We start from the raw sequence: 24996 nt of genomic DNA, 5'->3' as shown, positions 1-24996 counted from the left end.
CATAGGTACAAACTGTGGGAAGGGTGAGGACCAGATTAGGGAGGGCTGAGGGGAAATGATGCAGCGGAAGGGGAGGGGCCAGATTTGAAACTGAATGTTGGCAGCAGGGGAAGATGCACCTGGCAGTGGTTATGCCCAGGAAAGGGTAGGGGTAGGGGTAGAATTAGGGTTAGGTTAATAAGAGCAAAACATTCAAGTGGTCATTTATGATGCCTGGGACATCAGAATTAGAGCATAAGAATGAGACTATATTTAGAACAGGGTGGCATATGGAGTCAGTCTCCTGGGAGTGTGCCCCTAGCTCATCTGTAGTCTTTGGGTGGGGGCCACATATCACCTGAAATATGGCTGAAACTCATGCTTTCTGAGTCAGGGAGTTCCTCTCCCAGAGTTGAAGCCATTACGAACACATTTATTTCTCTAGTATTAAAAATATCACCAGCCACAGCGACTCATGCCTGTAATTTCAGCTACTTGGGAGGCTGAGGCAGGAGGATCACTTAAGGCCAGGAGTTTGAGACCAGCCTGGGCAACACAGTGAGATGCACCTCTACAAAAAAATGTTTTAAAAAGTTAGCTGGGCATGGTGGTAATCGCCTATAGTGCCAGCTAATCAGGAGGCTGAGGTGGAAGGACAGATTGAGTTCAGGAGTTTGAAATTACAGTGAGCTGATTTCACTACCGCACTCCAGCCTAAGTAACACAGAGAGATCCCATCAAGAAAGAAAGGGAAAGAAGGAAGGAAGGAAAGAAGAAAGGAAGGAAGGCAGGCGCCACCCACCCAAAAAAATGATTTTCCAGAAAGATATCAGGAAGAAGAAAGAAAGAAAAGAGAAAGAAACCCAAAGCCCAAAAAACGATTTTCCAGAAATATATCAGGGTCATCTCTGACTCCAGGTCCTACAGTTCAGATCTTGTTTCCAAAAGACAATCAGGTAAAAGGTCAGTGGCACAAATTTCAGCATGATAGGGTGTCTACCACGCAGACCTCATGGCATGTACAAGGGTATGCACACTCTATCCTTTACATGAGGTATCCATGGTAAGTTCTAAATGCTTAGTGGTCTCTCAATTGTTCAACTCCTACTCACTTCTCATCATTTTCTTTCAACTCTCAGACAAACGGTGCTATGGTCAAGTCAATGTTCCTGTCCTTATATATCAATCCAGACATCCTGCCAACTTTTGCTGCTTCACTTTTTTTGGAGGGAGGGAGATGGGGGAATGAGATTCACATACTGGCCACTTAAGAACCAGGTACTGTCTCACTGTAACAAATTACAGCTAAGAGCAAAGTCTGAAAGCGTCTCCAAAACTCCTCAGAGAAAATGCATTAAACAATGGATTTTTGTTCCATTTTATAGCCTAAAAACCATCTAGTGCATCAAGAGAGAAGGGGCCCATTCATCTCCTTTCTGACCTAGAGACCACAGAACCATTGAGTTCCCAAATTACAGCTGCAGTGTAGTAGATATAGAGTGGACAGCCTGACTTCTCAATCCCAAGATCCAGGTGGGTTCCACGAATCAATGGAGAGAAAGCGTCATTCAGAAATGAAGATGGTCAAGTTGGAGTCTCTACGTTTAAGCCACAAAGTCACTTAACTTCAGCTCACAACTTTTTGTGAGTAAAGTGTCTTCCTAAGGATGCATTCAATCTTGGCTTGCCATTGAGTCTAGAGTACAACTTTCTTGTTGTCCTTATAATTCATAATGTTCTAGTAAAATCAGCACTGTTTGGGGGAACTCATTGCAATAACTTCCCCTCTGGTCCCAAGAGGACTTGTTAATAATTCTTGACTGGTGCTGGAAGTAGCCTTCCAGATTCCCTCTGGCTCCTCAAACTCTCTCTCACCTATGTTTCCCTACAACCAATTAATTCCTCTAGAAACAGAGTAGCAATGTCTATTCAGATTACTCAATGAGAGATTCTAAATTCTGGACCTGTAAAAGTAGCCAGGAAAGAGTCTCTTCATCAAATCTGAATTCCTCTTGGTTAAGGAGAAAGCCCATACTAGAAAAGTTTACTTTAAAAGTTGGAATGTTTCACAACCACTATTGTTTGACTACAACACACTAGATTATAGTAGTCCCCTCTAATCCATGGGAGATACCTCCCAAGACCTCTAGTGGATTCCCGAAATCACAGATAGTACTGAACTCTCTCTATATGTACTATGTATTTTTGAACTGATAACTAACAGGGTTAGTAAGTGGCTAAGGGGCAAGTAGCCTATACAGCATGGGCATGCTAGACAAAGAGAAGATTCATTTACCAGGATGGAAGCAGTGGGATTTCATCATGCTACTCAGCACGGCATGCTATTTAAAATTGCTTATTTCCAGAATTTTCTGTTTAATATTTTCAAACTGCAGTTGACTACAGGTAACTGAGACTGCAGAAAGTGAAACTGCAGATTAGAGGGTAGTACTGTAATCTAAATATTCATTGTTACAGATACTGTCTGGTTTGTCAGTTAAGTCTAACAAAGTTCCTTTTGTAGTAATTTTTATTTCTCATTTCTTACAGTGGACAACTTGTCATATCATTATTCTACATTTTTCATTCTTAGATGGATTGTACAAAACAAAATCTCTCTTTCAAGAAGTCTTTATTAAATAAGATAGTGCTGAACTAAATAATTGGAATTCCATTTGAATCTATGTATTCTTGTTCTACCAAATAACTGTCTGGAACATCTCTGGGTGATAAAGTTAGCTTTGGGGAGATGGATCAGTGAAGATTTCTAAGATCTTGATGGACAAAGACGGCACTGGATTTACCTAAACCTCCCTTGTAAGGCAGAGCCCTAATTCCAATCAAAATAAAATCCATTTACTCTGCTTCTTCTCCAACCTCACCCAGTTGGTAAGATCACACTTATCTTCTAGGGGCAAGGTCTTGAAAACATCCCCCAGTCCCTACCTCCTATAAGCCTGCACCAAGGATACTCAAGATGGAGCCAAAAGCTTTCAAAGAGAAGGTAAGACTGAGAGACTCCTGTCTTCAGAGTCGCCAACAGCAGAAGTTCCCTATTTGGAGAATATGCCAAAAGCACTTACATCTTTACAAATATTACTTTTGGCAAGCAGATGGATCATGGAACTAAAGTTACTGCTGATAGTCTTCCATTTTGGAAGGGAGTCAACAGTGCCTTAAAAACAGACTACAAAATCATTAGATTCAATAATTTCATAGCATACAATTTGAATATTTTTTATAAAGTTTCACTTCTATTAGCATGTCTACATTTTATATATTGCTGATTAAATTTTCTATAATTTTTTTGAGAAGAATTGAAGAATTAGTTTTTTGTTTGTTTGTTTTAGCTTAAGCTCTTAGTAGAGATCTGATAACCCAAAGGATCCTGGTAAACTTCTTAAGCAGACACATTGACTGTTTAAAGCTGCAGGAGTGTCATTTATGAAAATGAAATCAAAATTCAACGAATTGCAGAAAGAGTTCATCTAAAATTCCAGAAAGAGTTCATCTAAAAGCCTGATTCACATTCAGAGTAAAATCTTCTTTCATCACACACGCTGAATCAATGTAGCAAACAATAAACTATTACCAGCGAAGTCTGAAAGTTTCTCTAAATGCCTTAGGAGTCCCTATTAAACACGATGCTTTGTTACAAAAATTTAAAAATACAACCTATGGGACATAAGGAAGTGTTTATTACTTGGGGATAAATTTCTAGCCTTAAATGCTTTCATTACTCAATAACAAATGTAAAGAAATACAGGAACCAAGTATTCTCTTAAAAAAAAAACAAAACAGAAGAAACAAATGAATAAATTAATAAAAATATAAAAATCAAATTAAAACCAATAATACAGACATGAAAACATTTATCAGATGGGTAAAATGCATCCAATAGCTGTTGTGGTTTTGCCTTTTTCTTTTTTTTAAGATTCAAAACCCCCTGTAAACCCAATTAAAGATAAAAGAGAGTAAGGGCAAAAATGAGAATTTCTCATTGGAATGAGAAAGGAAACAAAGCCAGAATGGGATTAATTTAAAGTATCATAAGAAAATTCAGCAAGAAAATCTATGGCATAAGATTTCATGATAATTTCTTAGCAAAATACAAATAACCCAAAAGAGAAAAACTAATTCAAAAAGATAATTACCATAGAAGAATCAGAAAGGTAATTAAAGACTCAGTATCAAAAAGGCCCAAGGGTCAGACACAGTTGAGTTTTACCCTAATCTATCTTTCTTTCTCTCTCTCTCTCTCTCTCTTTCTTTCTTTCTTTTTTGAGATAGAATTTCACTCTTTTTGCCCAGGCTGGAGTGCAATGGCGTGATCTTGGCTCATTGCAACCTCCGCTTCCCAGGTTAAAGCGATTCTCCTGCCTCAGCCTCCCAAGTAGCTGGGATTACAGGCACCTGCCACCATGCCCAGCTAATTTTTTGTATTTTTAGTAGAGATGGGGTTTCACCATGTTGGCCAGGATGGTCTTGATCTCTTGACCTCATGATCCACCCGCCTTGGCCTCTCAAAGTGTTGGGATTACAGGCGTGAGCCATGGCGCCTGGCCCCTAATCTTTATTTAAAGTTTTAAAAGACACTGTCCTCAATCTTCTCTAATGATAAGAATTAATGGGATGCTGTAATACTAGATCTCTCTCAGAAATTTCTATACGGTAGGTCTGGGTAAGACTCACGTATGTGTGTCGAGGTGCTTCTTATCTTCAGAGAACATTGGAAACTGATTTTAACTCACATAGGCCAAAGAAAAAATGAAAAAAGCTCACTGGCATAACTTTAATAATCAAATTTGATATAAAAGAAAACAAAAACAGTAGATAAATTTCATTGCTAAATATATAGATGCAAAATTCTAAATAAAACACTAGCTCATAGATACAGAAATTTATCAAAAAGATAATATAGGTGGACTCTATTTGGCTTATTCCAGAAATGTAAGGATATTTAAATATTAAGAAATCTATCAACATAATAAGGAGACATCAACAAATTGCCATAGGAAAAAATATGATTATATCAATAGCTGCTGAAAAAATATTTGGTAAAATTCAGCAGAATTCCTAATAACAACCCTAAGTAAAACAGCAATGAAAGGAAATTAGTTACGATAAATATTCTTTTTCAAAAAATAGTAAAACACTAAAGCCATTTAAAATCAGAAACTAGAGTGAGAGGCCAACTATAATCATTATTACTTAATATTGATTTAGACTAGTCTTAGATGATCTAAGTATAAAAAAGAAAAATAAATGACTGCTGTAACATGAAAGGGGTAAAACTCTTTTTTTGCTAATGGCATGATTATATATCTCAAAAATTCTACCAATGGAAAATTCATTTTACTTATAATAAAAACCTTAACATAGTTGTTAATAAATTTAAAAATAAGATGCAAGTTCTAGATGAATATAACTATAGATTATTATTAAAAACCCAAAACAGCATCTAAACAAACATAAAATCATATGACAAAAAGTACATAAGTCATTTCATAATTTGGGATGAGAAGACATACATATCATGAAAATGACATTGCTCCAAAAACTAATATATAAATTCAATACGATTCTAATTAAAAGTCCAAATGGGGTTGTTGGAATTGAACACATTGATCTTACGGTTTGTATGGACAAGCAATGCTAAACAATAGCTAAGGAAAGTATGGAAAAGAAGAAAGTGAGAGCAGGAATAGCCTTACTAGAAAAACATAGAATCAAACCACTGTAATCAAGTCAACAGAATACTGCTATAGAAATAGAAAACATAGATTGATGGCTAAAATAGAGGCATCAAAAATAGATTACATGTCATATAAGGCCTTAATATAGGATAAGTCAATTCTGGCTCTCCATCTGGAATAAAAGAAAAGTGGTGCTCCATCTGGTACCATAAAATAAATTTCAAATGGATTAAAGATAAATTTTTTTTTTCACTTTCAAGAAAATCTAGGAGACTACACGTACAACCTAGAGTTAGGGGAAAACTTTTTAACCGAAACTAGAGACCTAGATGTTATGAACAAAAAGGTAAATTTGTTTGAATAAACAAACATTTAAAACTTCATTATGGTAAACAATATAACAAAAAGTCACAAATATACAATTCTAAAGAAACATAACACAAATGATAGAAACATATGTCTATAATCAATGAGCCCTTACAAATTGACATAAAGCATCTAAATAATTTAATAAAAGGGGCAACATATATAAATATACAATTCATAAGAGTAAATCTAAGCAGCTAGCAAACAAATGGAAAGATGTTCAAATATATTATTTGCCAAGGATATGCAAATTTAAAATGAGATGTTACTTTCACCCACCAGACTAGGAAATATTTAAAAAGCCACAACACATTGCTGGCAGGAATGAGTGAGGGAAGGGTATTAATATGTATCGTTGGTGGAAATGTGAAGTGCTACAGAATTATTGGAAGGCAATCTTGCAAGTTCTATTCAAATGTAAAATATATGTACCTTTTAACCCAGAAATTCCACTACTAGGAACCTATTTCATAGAAAGAAATGAACAAGTCATTAAGGACATACTTTAGCTTTGCTCATGGTTGCAAAGATCCGGAAACATTTATAGTTATATACCCAGTCATGGTGAATGGCTGAATAAACTATGGTAGTACACACTGTAGAACATTTTACTGCCTTTAAAAGAGGTGATTCAGTGATATATTAGGTAATTTGAAGGGATTTTCACAGGTATTGCTGAGTAAGAAAAATCAGATATAGAAAAGTGTGTGTAATATAATCCCATATTAATAAAAGAATGATCATCTCACCAAATATATGCATGTGTACACATTTGCATGGGGGTGTGTGTGTGTGTATCTATAAACAAGACTCTAGGACTAGGTAAGTAAATACGGAATGTTGGATCATGTATATGTCCATTAGCTAGGGGAGGAGAAAGAGAGCAGATGTAGATTTAAGGAGGTAAGATGGGGAAGAGAGAGCTGAACAAAAATATTTCTTTAAAGGTGCTAGAAATTCACAAGCTGATCCTTCAAATTTATATTAAAGTTTAAGGAACCGACCTTGAAAAGCCAAAACATATTTTAAAAAAAGAACAAAGTTGTAGAAGGATTTATGCTTCCTAATCTCAATACTTACTACATAGCTACAATACTCATGTGTGATACTGGTATAAGGATAAATATATAAATCAATGAGATAGAATTGAGAGTCCAGAAATAAACCTATATATTTGTGGTTAATTGATATTTGACCAAGAACAATGGGGAAAGAATAATCTTGCCAACAATGGTGCTGGTACACTGAATGTCCAGAAGCAAAAGAATGAAGTTGGATCCCTACCTCACAATATGCACAAAAACTAACTCAAAATGGAACAATGACCTAAATGTAAGAGCTAAAACTATATAACTATAAGAAGAAAGCTTAGGCATAAATTTGTGTGAGCTTGGTTTTCTATATAACACTAAAATCATAAGCAATAAAAGAAAAATAGATAAACTGAACTTCATAAAATTTAAAAACTGTTGTGCTTTAAAGGACACCATCAAGAAAGGGAAAATATAACAAATAGGAGATTTTTTTTTTTTTTTTTTTTTTTTTTTTGCAAATCAGATATCTGATAAGGAGCTAGTACCTAGAATATAAAAAATTTCTACAACTCAATAATAAAAAGACAATAACCCAATTAGAAAACATGCAAAGGATCTGAACAGCCATTTCTCCAAAAAAGATCCACAGATGACCAATAAGTACATGAAAAAGAAGTTCAGCATCATAAGTTATTAGGTAAATTCAACCAAACCTTCAAGTGATACCACTTCACATCCACTGGAATCACTATAATCAAAATGACAGATAACAATAAGTGTTGGTGAAGATGTGGAGAAATTGGAACCTTCATACAGTGCTGGTGGGAATGTAAAATGGTGCAGTGATTTTGGAAAACAGTTGAACAATTTAGTGAAAAAGTTAAACACAGAGTTACCCTATTCAGCATTTGCACTGCTAGGTATATATCAAAGATAAATGAACACTTATGTCCACACAAAAAGTTGTACATGAATGTTCATAGCAGCATTATTCATAATAGACAACCGAAAACAACCTAAATGTTGCCCATCAACTAATGAATGGGCAAATAACATGAAGTATATCCATAAAATGAAATATTATTTAACAACAAAAAAAGAAGTACTGATACATGCTACAAAAATGGATGAACCTTGCAAACATTATGCTAAGTGAGAGAAACCAGTCACAACAGATTACATATTATATGATCCCATGTACGTAAAATGTCCAGAAAAAGCAGATTTATAGTGATAGAAAGTAGGGATGAAGTCAGAATTGAGTCAGAAATATGCTAATTGCTACCATATTTCTTTTTGGGGTGAAAAATTTATAATATGAAAATATTCTATAAATGATTATGGTCATGAATACACATCTCTATGAATATACTAAAAGTCACTGAAATACACACTTTAAATAGGTGAATTATATTGTATGTAAATTATATCTTAATAAAGTTATTAAAAAGATTGCACTAAAAAGAACATGCACATTTATGCATTTATGTAAAATTATATATATATATATGTTTATGTATATTTCCCATATATGTATATGGGAAATGTACGTATAAGTAAAATAAAAGATTAAGAACAAAACTAAATTCAATTATATCTCAAGGCCACTATTTCTTCACTTATAAAGTAAATTTTATATTTCCAGTTATTTCATAAGGCTGTTCTAATATATGTAAAGCACTTATGCTGGTATATATTAATCACTCAATAAATGCTCTTAACATTAATGATGATAAAAAGATACTTTCTAAAGAGGTTCAAGTGTCTTTCATACTTACCTCCATTGTAAAACCTATCACTTTGAAACATTGCTCAATTAATTCATACTGGGATTTATAGAAACTATTATTCATGATGTCTTGTACTGTTCTGAGGTGGTCATTTTGTAGGTACCTAAAAAATATATAAAAGGAAGGATAAAAGTCTAAAATTAAGTGAAAAGTGAAAGTATTATTGATGAAAGTACAACCTGGTAGATTACCTGGGAGGCTTATTTTCAGGCAGTTTGTAATGGGCTAGTTTCTTCTTTTCAGCCAAACCAGCATAAATGTAGTAAAAAATATGAAAATTTTTTTCTCCACTGGAAAAAAAGATATTTTCAGTACGGGAGTTAGTAAGAATATTTATTGTTTAAGTTACTTGACAATATAATTATTTGAACAATGACTGTGAGTGCTAATATGGGCTTTTCTGAATACTGCATTTTGGCTTTCTGTGGTCGTTATTGTTGTCATTATTTTCAACAACCACTGTCATTAAATTCCAGACATTATCTTAATCACTTCATAGGAATCATTCAATATACATTTGTGAGTGACTTCCAGGCACTGTTCCAGGCACTGGGGATATAGCAGAAGCAAAACTGTCAAAAATCCCTAACTCATTGGAGTTTACATGCCAGTGGAGCAGACAAAAAAGAATAATGTACACAGCCATGCCAATGGTTATAAGTGCTACATTATCTCATTAACCTACCATAGGCCCCTGAGATGGGCATGTGTTTCCTATTTTATGTAGAAGGAAATTGAGGATTAGAGCTGCCAATCTCCCCCAAAGCCACAGAGTTGATAATTAATATGGATTTGAATCACGTCTATTTGACTCCAAAGCCCATGCCTTTAACCACCTTTGAATATTATCTTTCTGAGGCTTAGTTTTCTCACTTGTATGAGGAATCTCCTTCTTATAAGCCTCAAATCCCATGATTCTGTGGTTCTAAGTAGTATAAATAGCATTTTCCAGATGCTGCAATAATGTCATTAAGGGAATATGGATTACAACGAGGTAAGTTTCCACTTCAGGATGTTTCACAACATAATTTCTTGGACCTTGGGGTCCCCTCTCCTCCTTCCCTCATGTCTTCCTTCTGCTCTAGTGGGCTCTAGCGAAAGACCACACTTTCAGGCTCTCTGCTGAAACAGCAGAGGATGAAACTCCTGTTCTATAGTTTCCCCATCTCTACTGCCCTGTTTTACTTCCACTCTTGATGAACCTAGTGGTCAATTGGGACACCCTGGGGTTTGCATCTCCCTGTGGCATTCCCCTTCGCGTCCTCCTACTAGATCCTCCTCCTGTTTGAGGGTGGTCCTCAAACTTCACTTGACTGTTCACTCCATTATCACCAGGCTCACCAGGCTCACAGGTTGGGGCAGGGTAGGATTCTTCTTACAGTGGTTAAATTAATTCTAATGTCTCAATAAGAAGGCCTTGCTGTCTTCACTTCTTTCTATCGTTACTTCTCTTTCCGTTGGTATAAAACTCTCATCCTACCACAAAGCTTTGCATGTCACCATAGGGATTGGGGCAGGAGACACTAAATTATTGTGGATACTCCCCTTTCTGCCACTCTTGGCAGTGACCTGAACTGTGCTCTGGGTCCTAAACTCATCACACCCAAGATGGAAACTTCAGGGGCAGCTTGTATCCCCTCTCGCTCTGCTCCTTTCCTTCACCCCCTCCACAGCCTTTATCAGCAAACTTAGGGGGCCAATTAAATATTTTCAGAAAAGGAATTATTATTATTAAACTTATTTTTAGTAGAACAGAGGGGTCTTTGAATTCTTTTCCATATGAAGTACATGAAACAGAAAAAAAGCCCACTTCATGATATGCATGATTATACATAAATTATTTTACTTAAAAGGTAAGAAAGGACTTAAAAACGTTCCAGGGTCTTCTCCCCCTGTACATGATGCAGTATCATCTCAGTAGAGATGGAAATTTACTGTTGCTCTCTTTAGAAATTATTCATTCTTTCAGTATGTAGAAGTTTTCCTCAGAATCAACAGTAACTCAAATATATCCATCTGTATTTACTCTTCCAATAATGCAGTAAAATTTGGAGTTTCCGAACAACTGTGGCTTTATTTTATAATCTCTAGTTTTGATCCAACATTCTGCCAAAAGCCATTACAAGAATAATTTTTACAGAAGCTCAATAAGGACTCCAACACATCAGTCATGTAGGTTTAAAATAACATTGAAGATTTGATACTTGTGACACACTAATAACTATTGAAGGTACTCTCTTTGGTCTTTCTTGAAAGTTAACAAATTGAAATAATATGAAAGGGTAGAGCTTGATAAGGTGAATAATGCAGATCTCTGTTCTTCCTTAGTATTTCAAAAGGAAGGAAGACATTTTCTAAAGGGAAAAGTAACAATGCTATTGGTTAGTATGCATTCTGCACTGAAACTCTCCCCTGAGTGAAGGGAGAGTCAGGGGTTCTTATATAATTAGAGAAGGATAGTCCCATTCCAAAAGAAAGGGGCTATGGGAAAATAAATAGATTTCAGATGTGTATTCAGTTGAATTTGAGATGGTAGCAGGATATGTAGGTAGTTGGAAATTTTTTAAAAATGTAAACTTTTTTCAGTTTTAAGAGAGGGGGAGAAGTATGTGTTTGGGTGTCAATCACGTAGGGCTCTCTGTTGAGGCCATAATGTCAGAAGAATTTGTGAAGTGAGAGAGTGTAGAGAACAAAAGAGAAAAGCTGCAGGGACAAATATTTGGTAAATACACAGTGTGAGACTGGATGGATAAATCTAAAACAGAAGAAAAATTCAGGGAGGTAGGAGAGGAATCAGGAGAATCTAGTCATGGGGCAAAGAAAAGTGAAGGTTTAAAGAAAAGGGGTGGTCCAGAGACTGGGTGCTGAAGTGAGGACTGGCACGCTCTTCCTTCAGAATTCATCCTATTCTGTTACTTTTTGCAGTCACCAGTGATAATGCAAGAAACACCAACATGGCCTATGACTGAAGTTAGAACGAAACTGAAAGTTTCCTTTAGTTCTTGTCTTTTCTCACCATAGAATAATAAAAACTTCTCTACGACTGGCACAGCATATAATTCAGTTTGCTTTCTTCTAATGAAGCACACTGATTGTGCACTTCACTAATTGTACATTGTATCAGTTAAGTGCTAACAATGTGATTGCTAACATCAACTAATATAGTGCAATTGTGATGTTAACACTGTACTACATTGTTCACAATATACACTAATTGTACATTGTATCAGTTAAGTGTTAACAATCACAATCACATTTGTATCAGTTAAGTGTTAACATTTGTGATTGTTAACAATGTACACTAATTGTACATCATATCAGTTAAGTGTTAAAACTTAGACACACAATATTAATGGATTTCTTTTCATCAGTTTACATTTATTGGAAATTATAATTTGAAAAGACCTGGAGAAACTTTGGGGAATATACTGACCTTCAACGGACAATCAGAAAGTTAAAGAAACAGGAAAAGAACACACCTCCAAAGCTTACCCAGGGTCCCTAACCATATCAAGCTGTGCTTAAGAACACAGAGCATTACGGTATCCCACACTTGCTAAATGTTTCCAGGGGTTCCCAGGTCAGGACTGCCTGAGGACAGACACAGGGTCTTACAAGTTACCAAATATCATTTCTCTGATTGTGGCCTTACTCCTACTTATGGATCTTCTAACACTTCTTCAGAGTGAGTTCCACTCAGCTGCTTGCAGGAAGGCCTTCAGGGCTGTCTCATATGTGTGTTCACCTGCTCTGCATCCTGGGGATTACCTGTGCAGCCAATGCCTCTGACAGCCTCAAACGGTGGCAAAGTACTCACAAGGATGTAACTTAATTCCTGTGAAATCTTTGAATATTCAATGAAGTGTCCAACAATCAGACTTAGAAAGCTAATAATGAAGCTTTGCATTCTTAAGGGACTACATGGTATCCATAAAGCAACACTTTTAGTTTTTCCTTTTTAATCACAGCTCCCACCTTATAAACTCTCTCCTCCTGGATATGCAGTCTCCTCAGTCCCCTTCTCTTGCTATCTACCTGCTGAATCTTAGCAGATGAACTCATTTCTTACTTTCATGAGAGGCTAGAAACCATGAGTGATCAGCAAGTTTTATCATACTGTGAGCTGTGTTACCACAAGAATCCTGCCTTACTTGGCTTTATGTCTCCTGTGCCTAGCACACAGTAGGCACTCAATAAATATGTGTCAAATAGATGGATGGATAGATGATGGATGGATGGATGGATGGATGGATGGATGGATGGTGGGCTTTGGAGTCAGACAGAAGGATGAGGCTTCAAACTCCAACTCATTCATTGCTAAGTTTTTGACATTAAGCGACTTATTAAAATTCTCTTAGTTTCTCACTTTTAAAGGAGAAGATGACACCCTGTCACATGACTACAAGAATTAAAAGAGATAATGACTGTAAGGTGCTTAGCGCAGTGACTGACATAGAGTAACTGCTCCATAAATACATTTCCCTTTCTCCACAATGGAGAGCACCATGTCTGCCCTTATTTATGTCTCCTATAGAGTCCTGTTAAGTGCTGCGGACATGAGAGAAATGCAATCAATGCCTGCTGAACTGAACTGTAATAACAGGAGGAAACTGCAGTGGAAATGGCTATAATTTGTATTTATGAGAATTATCTAGCATTGCCTTCAATAGGTTCATTTTATTCTTGAAATTAAGTAGCCTCTTTTAAAATTTTCTCCTTGAAAACTATCAATGTTTAGAAAAGGATTTAAGTCACAGGTTATAAGATAGTACCATCATCATTAGAAAGGTAATCTAAAAATAAATGTGGTCAGAGATTGAGCTGGGATGACATTGTCAGAGGCAAAAAGTAAAGAAAAGAACAAAATGTCTTAAAAGGTGAGTTCATCAAAAAAAGATACTCGTCTGCTCTGATTCTTCCCTACTCCTCAGATCATTCTACACTCTTCTTTGTCTTGCTCTGGGACCCCAAAGGCCAATCCTTACAGCCTGCAATCCCTGGACTCCCTTGCTCTCTGGCTTCCATATGGGTTCAGCCAATAGGAAGCACAGGCAGGAAACAGGCGGAGGGAGGAGAGAGAGGCTGGGACATTATCCCCTTGCTCTCTCCCTGAACGGCTGCATCCCATTAGGGCCATAGCTCTCATCAGGCGGCCCCTGATCCACAGCTGCAGCTGGCACCAGGCACTAGTACTGCCCCTCCCTCTGCCTGCAGACAGGAAGGCAGCCATGGCTCCTCACCCCTGTTAGTCCATGGGCATCTCACCATTTCTTCTTGGCTCTTCAATGCTCATGTGACTTCTGTAAACAGTTTTCTCAGTTAAAACCCTAGAGCTTGTTCTTTCTGTTCAGTACCCTGATTGATAACAGTGCAATTAAATTTATAATTTGTAAAGGTACCTATTAAGAATTCTTCCATCAATCACAGGTCTAATATTTTCATATTCATAGGTCACTCAAAGCTCCTCTGGAACTTAAAAATGCAATTAAATTAGGTGAAAGAAAAAACATAAAAATGGAAAAAGTGTTATAAATTAAAGACAGCTGTGCTCAAATTATAACTGAGTTATATTTCCACTTGATTGTGAATTTGGAATTTGGAATGCTTTTCCCCAATAAGCGAAGTTGTAAAATTAGAATAGTTCCTTAGGGGGAAAAATTACTTAATTCATAGCATGCCTTAAATATAATCCTGACTATGCTATTTCTTAGAATGCATCCTACAATATTTCAGTAAGCATTAACAGGATTATTTCTATGGTTATAAGCTCAGGGCCTCGTTGTGTAACTCCAGAGGGTTATGTTCATGTGTTATTCTATATGAACTGTGTTCCTGCACTCAGCTCCATAGAATACACCGTGAATGATATCCCTTAATATTGTGCAACATGGTGGTGCCATCTACCAATTAGTTACTCTTAAGTAGTTCTCCCCAAAGGGCCTGAAGGGGAGGCTTACACAATTATGAGAGCAGAACAAATGGTTTTAAGAACTAGCTAAGTTTCCACATCTGCTAAGATCCTGAGGTCCTTTTACTTATGGGCAGCAACGGCACTGACACACATGTCCACTGAGTTTTGGGCTAGACACACATCAATAAATAGTATCTACCATTTATTGAACATCTTCAATATCCCAGGTACTATGCTATATGTTATTTCTAATCAACTATTAATACTACTATTACTACTAATGGCTTAAACTTATGGATTTCTTACTATATGCCATTCATTGTGGTACATACTATACATACCTTGTCTTAATTGATAGGTACTAATGCTATTTCATTTTAGAGACGAAAAACAGAGGTGCAGAGAGGTTAAGTAAACTGTTTCAAATCCTACATACAATGAATTACAGAGCCAAGATCCTGTAAGGATCTTTAAGGTTTAAATATCTTACCCAAGGTGGATTAAAATGGTCTGGTACCACAATTGAAAACCACATGTGTCTAATAATCATTCCTTCCTTTTTTTTTTTTTTTTTTTTTTTGAGATGGAATCTTGCTCTGTCACCCCAGCCGGAGTGCAGTGGCGCGATCTTGGTTCACTGCCAGCTCCGCCTCCTGGGTTCACGCCATTCTCCTCCCTCAGCCTCCCGAGTAGCTGGGACTACAGGTGCCCACCACCAGGCGCCCACCACCACACCCAGCTAATTTTGTGTATCTTTAGTAGAGACGGAGTTTCACCTTGTTAGCCAGGATGGTCTCAATCTCCTGGCCTTGTGATCTGCCCACCTCGGCCTCCCAAAGTGCTGGGATTACAGTCGTGAGCCACCGCGCCCAGCCTCCTTCCATATTTTCAATTGAAGACCAAAGGGTAATTTTCCATACTAGGGCTAGTGCTCAGGAGCTGGACTCCAGGCAACTTCTATTCATGACTTACTCATGAACTGAATGACACCAAGCTTGAAGGCACTTACATTAAATAATAATGTACTAATACACAACAAGGCTTATTATGTTACTGTGAATTAACTTGACATATTACTACAATAATGTAGCATATGTTTAGCATAAAACCAACATAAGAAAAATGAAAGATTCTAACTTGCCAAGCTTTTAAACAAAATAATGTAACTACCAGGGTACAAATCCAATGTGTAACGATAGTTTCCTCATTAGAATAACAAAGATGTTTTGTGAGACAGGAGAGAAACTTTGTCATTAAGCTACAAACCTGCAAAAGGAATTCATTCAACTTAATATCAAAGCATTATGAAGAGTATTGATGGCTAAAATCAGTCAGCAATAAAAGGTCAATACGATAAAGCTCCTTCTTGAATCTTTTATTTGGCCCCTTGTGTATAAACATAGGAAGAATAGAATTAATACAAATGTCTATTTATATATGCTAGCATTTAAAAGAGAAAAGCATTCAGTTATTTCTAATTAAATTTCACATTAATTTTGTATAGATAAATATATTCTCTGCTATGTCAGAATGGTCTCTAATTTATGCTGTTAGTACCTCTATGATGGGCTTAGGCTTTCTATCTGGCAGCACAAATTTTAGGTTATTTATTAATTCCTCTATTGAATGTTACATATATTTGAGAGTAAGACAGTGCTGATGGATCTCTTCATTCTCAATGGTAAGTGCTTTGCATATAGTAGGTGATAAACAAAATTTTATTGAATGAGAAAGACATTTTACTATTAAAGCATTATGTTTGCTTCTGATTCCTCCAAAATAGGAGAGGTTTGAAATAAACTTACATAGCTTGGTGGATAACTCGGGATTTTTCCAGGAGATATTCAGAAATCTGTGCTCCCACTACAGCTCCAGAAGAGGTGAATTTCATTTCTAAGTATTTTCCAAATCGGCTAGAATTGTCATTTATAATAGTGCAGGCATTGCCAAAGGCTTCTACCAAATTGTTTACTTGTAAAATCTTCTCTTGCAAGGTTCTGTTATTAGCCTAAAGAGAAAATATTAAGATATTTTTAAAAACATAAAAAATTAACTTGGTATATAATGAAATGTCTCTTCTTTGGTAAGCACTTTATGTAGACATAAACATACAAAAGCATGTTCCTGATATATTGGCAGATGTTACATCCTGGTCTATTTTCGCCCTCCCATACGTGGATTCACTCACTTGTTTTCTTAAAAAAGGACAAGGAGATATTCTATACTTTTCTATTCAAATGCAGTTCTGCCTGATTTACAAAGATAGTTTATAAGCAGCCTATGCACATTGAAGTACACTTGTCATTCTGTTATTCCTCCTCTACCTGCCTGGGCCCCCATTCAAATAGTCCCCAAAGCCAGAACCACTTTACTTGCTTCCACAGAAGCTGCTAACCCTGAAACTAAGAGAGGAAAGATAACTCATTAATTCAGAAGCAGAGAGAAGGGAATAATTATGAAAAGTGAGAACAGCTCGGAAGTATGAATGGGAGGAGTGGAAACCAGGTCAAGGTTAGCAGGCTTACATGGCTCTACCTCTATTTCTTCCCCATCTCTTATGCTCCTCTTCTCAAAGAAGTATGTTCCATGTTTCTTTTTTACCACTTTGTTGAAATTCTACTGAGTAGAAATTTATTTGGGTTAATAGCCAATCACTTTTACAAAGGCATTTCAACCTCTGCCCCCCGAGGTGTAGGGAGGTATTAGTTATTCACAACTTGGCAGAAGTTAGCTTAAGTAGATTATTTTCGGTGTAATACCTACCTTAATACTTTACCAAGATCAACTATGTTAGACTTATTGCAAATTTTCTATGTCGAGGGAGAACAGTGGAAGCTATTTCTGGAACGCAGGCTACATTAGAATTTGAGTGGGTTGGAGGGGGCATTCACAATGAAGTTTTCAGGCTGTGTAAGAACTTTGAGTATCTTATAAAAGAGGCAATAAGGGGTGAGAGAAGAGCATAGTAATTTGGGGGATGAACTTGGCTCTTTTAAAATGTTTTGGGCTGGCCTTGCACCCATGAAAAAGGTGAGATAACATTTTCATTGGCATATATTGAATAGCAGTGACCTGCTAAGTAAGATTTGGAAGACTGCATATTTCAAAGGTAAGTTCTATCTACCAAACACCTCGTTTTTCCATCTGGTAAATCCTTATCAAGGACATAAGTTAAAACAAGATAAGATATGATAAGGGTCGGAATCTGAAAATACATATATACCTATCCCCAATTAACATTAATCTAAAACAAGACAAAGAGATTAGATTAAGGAGTTTGCTGACATCTACAGAACCACATTCACACACAATTAATTTATCACTGATGAGAACCTCTATCAGCCCGCAGATCAGGACAGAATAGCAAAGACCTGTGAGTAAATTCATTCAGGTGTTCAGCTCCTCTACACCAGGATAATATGCTATGCCTCACTGCCCCCGCGCCCCACATTAAATCTTATCTCACCATTGTCAAAACCTTTTAAAATGATACTTCTAGAAGGAGAGAGTGGTTGATGGGCAAGGGGGAAGAAAAGGCTGAGATGAGACACCTGGGGTAGCGCCACCTTTTTTTTAGGTCTCTCCTGGCTCTTCCACTCCCGAGAGGGTCACAAGTCTGCTAAGTAGAGGTTATATTAAGCCACTGGGTCAAGACTTCTGATAGAACATATTAAAACCACTCAATTAGTTTTTAACAGGAACATGGAATTCTTCCTACTCATCATTTTGAAAATGAATTAGAAGTGACATCAAGATGGTTGGCCAGAAGCTCCTAGTGCTCTCCCTCTGATATGGTTTGGCTCTGTGTCCCCACCCAAATCTCATGTCACATTGTAATCTCCATGTGTCAGGGGAGAGGGCCTGGTGAGAGATGATTAGATCATGGGGGCAGATTTTCCCCCTCACTGTTCTTGTGATAAGGACGGAGTTCTCATGAGATCTGATGGCTTGAAAGTGGCATTTCTCCCTTTGCTCCCTCTTTCTTTCTCTCCTGCTTTGCTGGGCTTGCTTCCCCTTCACCTTCTGCCCATGATTGTAAGTTTTTTTGAGGCCTTCCCAGCCATGTGGAACTGTGAGTCAATTACACCTCTGTTCTTTATAAATTACCCAGTCTCAAGTAGCTCTTTATAGCAGTGTGAGAATGGATAATACACCTTCAAGCCCCCTCCACCTGCAAATGAGTAAACAAGTACATTTAAACCAAAATAACTAAAGGAGCACGCTGGAGAACAGCAAAAAAGCAGCCAGTAGAAATCCTGTAGAGCACAGAAACCCAGGATGGCCACATAGAGAAGGAAAGGAAACACTTTACCTTTACCACATCATGCCCCAAGTGGGGATCAGCTCACAACCACGAAGGAAGGACAGCTCCCTGCAAGGAAGAGGTAAGCAAGATACCCCCAGCAACCTCTCTCACTGCTGTTCACACTTGCAGTCATTGCTACTGGAGACTCCTGCAGTCCTCACAGGCTCTGAGCTTGGCTGAGGGAGCTCCCTTGCACCAGAGCTGAGGCAGCACCCCACCCTCAGAGGGCCTCAGGCCTCCTGAACACTGAAGTAGTTGTTGCCACCACACATCACAGGTGAGGTGGTACCTTGCACCCTGGGGCTCCAAGCCTCTGGCACACCTAAGCAGGAGCACCTCCTAGCACCACAGATGATCAAATATGTGGAAATTAAACAATGTACTGCTGAACAGCCAATTGGTCAAAGAAGAAAGTAAAAGGGAAAGTAAAAAATACCTTGAGACAAACAACAAGGAAAACACAACATAACAAGCCTATGTAATGTAGCAAAAGCAATTCTAAGAGAGAGGTTTGCAGCAATAAATTCCTATGTTAAAAAAGAAGCAAGCTCCAAAATAAATAGTCTAACATTATGCCTCGAGGAACTAAAAAATGAAGAAAAAGCTAAAGCCAAAATTAGCAGAAGAAAGGAAAAAAATCAAAACCTGAGCAAAAATAGAGAAAGGAAAAACTATAAAAAGAATCAATAAAACTATGAGTTTTACTTCTGAAAAAAATACGACTGACAAACCCTCAGCTAGTCTAAGAAAATAAGAGTGATGACTAAGATAAGTAAAATAAAAAATGCAAGTACAGAAATTACAACAGACTATCAGAAATAAAAAGGATCATAGGGACTATTATGAACAATTATCTACAAACAATTTGGGTAGCCTGGAGGAAGTAGATAAATTCTTAGAAAAATACAACCTACCAAAATAGAGTCAGAAAGAATTAGAAAGCCTGAACAGACCAAAAACAAATAAAGAAATTGAAGAAGTAATCAAAACCTCCTAACAAAGAAAAGCCTAGGATAAGGTGGCTTCACAGCTGAATTCCACCAAACATTGGAAGAAAATCAATACCAATACTTCTTAAACTCTTCTAAAAGGTAGAGCTAGGCCAGGCACAGTGTGGCTCATGTCTGTAATTCCAGCATTTTGGGAGGCCAAGGTGGGAAGACAGCTTGAAGCCAGGAGTTTGAGACCAGCCTGGGCAACAAAATAAGACCTCATCTGAACAAAGAATTATAAAATTAGCCCAGTGCACTGGCACATGCCTGTAGTCCCAGCTACTGGGAAGGCTGAAGCAGGAGGGTCACTTGAGCCCAGGAGTTCAGACACTGCAGTGAGCTATGATTATGCTACTGTACTCCAGCCTGGGTGACAGAGTGAGACTCTGTCTCTAAGAAAAGCAAATTAATAAACAATAAAAAATAGAGCCAGAGGGAATACTTTCAACTACACTCTATGAGGCCAGCATTACTTTACTACCTAAGCCAGATAAAGGTATCACAAGAAAAGAAAACTACAGGCCAGTTTCTCTGATGAACACTGATGCAAAAATTCTCAATAAAATATTAGCAAACCAAATCCAATAACACATTAAAAAGATTATACATCATGTCCAAGCAAAATCTATCCCTGGCATGCAAATCTAGCTTAACATATGCAAATCAAACAATGTGATTTGACATATTAACTGAGTCAAAGATAAAAACCACATAATCATCTCAACTGATGCAGAAAAAGTATCTGACAAAGTCCAACACCCCTTCTTTTTTTAATTTTAAAAGTGGAAGCTGTATGCCATTTTCCTATGAGATTACAAAAAGAAAAGCATTTACTAAGGTATAACTCATAAGAGGCCTTTCTATAGCTATTTATCTTTCTATTGACAGAATGTCCCAGATTTTTATGAACTATCTAGAAACTGCTGGTCTTGCTGTGAGTTCCACTAAGTAGCGGTATTCCGCAGGAAGAAAAAGGACATTTTGGAAGGAATGAAGTATTCTTTGGCATAACCATTTTCATTCCCAAAGAATACAGGAGCTACCTATAATTATGTAACATTTTCTTAGGCACTAGAAAAGCAATATTAAGCAAAGTGGTAATAGGTTTCTTTACCTTGAAAAGACACAATTTTTAACATTTTTCAACCACAGAATAATCTACATCATATGTATGAGTTATAGAAGACCATTTAAGATACCACAACATCTTTTCTTGATGTGGACTCTCAACAGTTTAGGTATAGAAAGTTCCTCAACATAATACAGGGAATGTATGAAAAATCCACAGCTAACATTATAATCAATGAGGAGAAACTAAAAGTTTTTCCAATAGTATCTATTACAACGCAAAAAAATACCCACTCTCATCACTTCTATTCAACATAGTACTGAAAGTACTAATAAGAACAATCAGACAAGATAAAGAAATAAAAGGCACCCAAATCAGAAAGGAAGAAGTTGACCTGCAGTCAACCATGGTCTAAAACTATTAAATGAAAAATTCCAGAAATAAATAATTTCTAAGTTTGAAATTGCATGCCATTCTGAGTAGTGTGATTAAATCTGTGCCACCGCATTCTGTCCCACCTGGAAAGTGAATCCTTCCTTTGCCCAACGTATCCACGTTGTATATGCTACCCATCTGTCAGCCAACTTAGTAGCCCTCTCAGTTATCAGATCAGCTGTCACAGTATCACAGTTCTGGCCATCAAATAATCTTTATTTTACTTAATGGCCCCAAAGCACAAGAGTAGTGATGCTGACAATTTGAATATGTCAAAGAGAAACCATATTTGCCTGCTTGAAGTGAAAAGGTGAAAGTTCTTGACTTCATAAGGGAAGAAAAAATATTGTATGTTGAGGTCTACTATCTGTTAAATTGTGAAGAAGGAAAAAGAAACTTGTGCTAGTTTTACCATCACATATCATATTGCAAAAGTCATAGTCATAGTGCATGATCAGTACTTAGTTAAGATAAGAAGGCATTAAATTTGTGGGTGGAAGACATGAAGAGAAAATGTTTTCTGATTGGTGTCAGTGGTTGAACCAGAAAGCATTGAGCCTACACAAAGAAGTCAGCAAGGGATCCCCTAAAACAAGTGACACTAAGGTATTTTGAAAGAGAGAGAGAGAGAGAGATTATATTCATATTATGTTTATTACAGTATAGTGTTATATTTTATTTTTAGTTATTGTTATTAATCTTGTATTGTGCCTAATTTATAATTTAAACTTTATCATAGGGATGTTTAGGAAAAAACAGTATATATAGGGCTTGATATTATCTGCAGTTTCTGGCAACCACAAGTGTATCTTGGATCATATCCCCTGTGGGGATAAGTGGAGACTACTGCATTTGCAGATAACATGATCCTACCTGTAAAAAGCCCCAAATATCCCACAAAATAACTGTTAGAAGTAATAACTCAATAGAATTTTAGGATACAAAATCAACATATAAAAGTAAATAACATTTTTATACATAAATAATAACCTAACTGAAAAAGAAATCAAGAAAGCAATCCCATTAACAAAAGCATAAAAATAAAACATTAGGAATAAATTTAACCAAGGAGGTGAAAGATCTATACACTGAAAACTATAAAACAGTGATGAAAGAAGTTGAGGAAGACACAAATAAATGAAAATATATCTCAGGGATCAGAAGAATTAATGTTGTTAAAATATCCATACTACCCAAATATACAGAATCAATGCAATCCTTATCAAGATCCCAAGGCATTCTTCACAGAAATAGAAAAAAACAATCCTAGGAAGGGTCAATCATCACAGCAGATGGGAGACAGGACTGGATTGCAGCTCCAGACAGAGCAGCGTACAGAGGCTTGCACTGTGAATTTTAGCTCCGGATTAATGCAAGAACAAACCAGCAATCTCAAGAGGACCCACAGACCCTCTGAAGGAAGTGGACTGCTCCTGCAGGACCTGGGAGACCCTCCAAATACTGTGAGTGCCCCAACTGCAGAAGTGGGAGAAGAAGACCCTCCTCTCCTGAACACACATCCCCACTGGAGAAGCTGAGAAGCTGAAGGTGGGAGAAGTTTCTGACTTTACATGGAACCGAATCCATTTGGAGAGCCAAGCGAAATATAGGGGTAGAGGAAGCAGCAGAAAAACCCTGGGAGCTTCCTGGGTCCTCTAGCAGGCCACTCCTGCCAGGCACCACAGGGATCCAAGGGGAGGGTGGCCAGAGGAGCAGAGGGTAAAACTGCGCAGGGATAAGGAAATCTTTAGCTGAACTTTGTAACAGTTTGACCTCGCAAGAAGCCTGGCCAGAACTGGGGGGAGCGTGCAAATCTGGTGTGTAGACTCCACAAGCAGGGGAAGAGCCAAGCACTTTTCTTTTGCAGCTGGGAGGAGGATAGCATGGGGCAGGTTTTCAAGCCCATTTCACCCTCTGCCTGGAAACAGACTCAGCTGTTGCTGAGGGCATGGTGGGAGTGAGATCCACTCTTCAGTTTGCGTGGGAGCTGGGTGAGGCCTTTGACTGCCAGCTTTCCTCCATTTCCCTGACAACCTGCATGACTCAGCAGAAGCAGTCATAATCCCCCTAGGTACCCAACTCCAGGAACCTGGGAATCTCACCCCCATCCCACATAGCAGCCACAGCAAGACCCGCCCAAGGAGAGTCTGAACTCTGACACAGCTGGCCCTGCCCCCACCTGATGGTCCTTCCCTACCTACCCTGGTAGCAGAAAAAAAAAGGGCATATAATCTTGGCAGTTCTAGGGCCCCACTGACGGCCGGTTCCACCCCATATTACCACAGCTGATACTTTCTGAAAGTGCCACCTCCTGGTAGGAGGTCAACCAGCACGAAAATAGAGCATTAAACCACCAAAGCTAAGAACCCTCATCGAGTCCACTGCACTCCCCCCATCACCTCCACCAGAACAGGTGCTGGTATCCATGGCTGAGAGACCCATAGACAGTTGACATCATAGGACTCTGTGTGGACAACCCCCAGTAGTAGCCCAGAGCTGGGCAGACTTGCTGGGTGGCTTGACCCAGAAGAGAGACAACAATCACTGCAGTTCAGCTCACAGGAAGCCACATCCATAGAAAAGAGGAAGAGAACTACATCGAGGGAACACCCTGTGGGACAAAAGAATCTGAATAACAGCCTTCAGCCCTAGACTTTCCCTCTGACAGAGCCTACTCAAAGAAAAAGGAACCAGAAAACCACCCCTGGTAATATGACAAAACAAGGCTCCGCAACACCCCCCCAACAACAACAACAACAAATCACACTAGTTCACTAGCAATGGATCTGAACTGAAAACAAACAAACAAACAAAAAAGATTTACCTGAGAAAGAATTCAAGAGGTTAGTTATTAAGCTAATCAGGGAGGGACCACAGAAAGGTGAAGCTCAATACAAGGAAATCTGAAAAATGATAAAAGAAGTGAAGGGAGAAATATTCAAGGAAATAAATAACTTAAAGAAAAAGCAATCAAAAATTTGGGAAACTTTGGATACACTTTTAGAGATGCAAAATGCTGTGAAAAAGTCTCAACAATATAACTGAACAAGTAGAAGAAAGAAATTCAGAGCTCAAAGACAAGGTCTTCAAATTAACCCAATCCAACAAAGACAAAGAAAAAAGAACAAGAATAAGAAAATATGAACAAATCCTCCAAGAAGTCTGGGATTATTTTGGTTAAGCAACAAAACCTAAGAATAATCGCTGTTCCTGAGGAAGAAGGGAATTCTAAAGGCTTGGAAAATACATTTATGGGGATAATCAAGGAAAATTTCCCTGGCCTTGCTAGAGACCTAGACATCCAAATACAAGAAGCACAAAGAACACCCCGGAAATTCATCACAATAAGGTCTTCATCTAGGCACACTGTCATCTCATCAGGTTATCCAAAGTTAAGATGAAGGAAAGAATCTTAAGA

General features: G+C 37.6%; 1 protein-coding gene across 7 annotated transcripts in view; it reads right to left on the bottom strand.

Moving 5' to 3' along the window:
• MYO3A (myosin IIIA) overlaps nucleotides 1-24996 on the bottom strand; it is a 261924-nt gene that overhangs the window by 103118 nt on the left and 133810 nt on the right. For all 7 annotated transcript variants that reach the window (XM_008002560.3, XM_008002567.3, XM_073018805.1 and 4 more), the window contains 3 exons: nucleotides 16582-16784; nucleotides 9057-9155; nucleotides 8854-8968 (listed from right to left, as the gene is read on the bottom strand). In XM_008002560.3, coding sequence (XP_008000751.3) covers nucleotides 8854-8968; nucleotides 9057-9155; nucleotides 16582-16784 — 417 coding nt within the window. The remainder of the gene's footprint in view (nucleotides 1-8853; nucleotides 8969-9056; nucleotides 9156-16581; nucleotides 16785-24996) is intronic.

The sequence above is a fragment of the Chlorocebus sabaeus genome, chromosome 9, assembly GCF_047675955.1.
Source record: "Chlorocebus sabaeus isolate Y175 chromosome 9, mChlSab1.0.hap1, whole genome shotgun sequence".
Taxonomy (NCBI): domain Eukaryota; kingdom Metazoa; phylum Chordata; class Mammalia; order Primates; family Cercopithecidae; genus Chlorocebus; species Chlorocebus sabaeus.
Note: the sequence above shows the minus strand (reverse complement) of the source record. Positions and strands in the feature narration are given on the sequence as shown.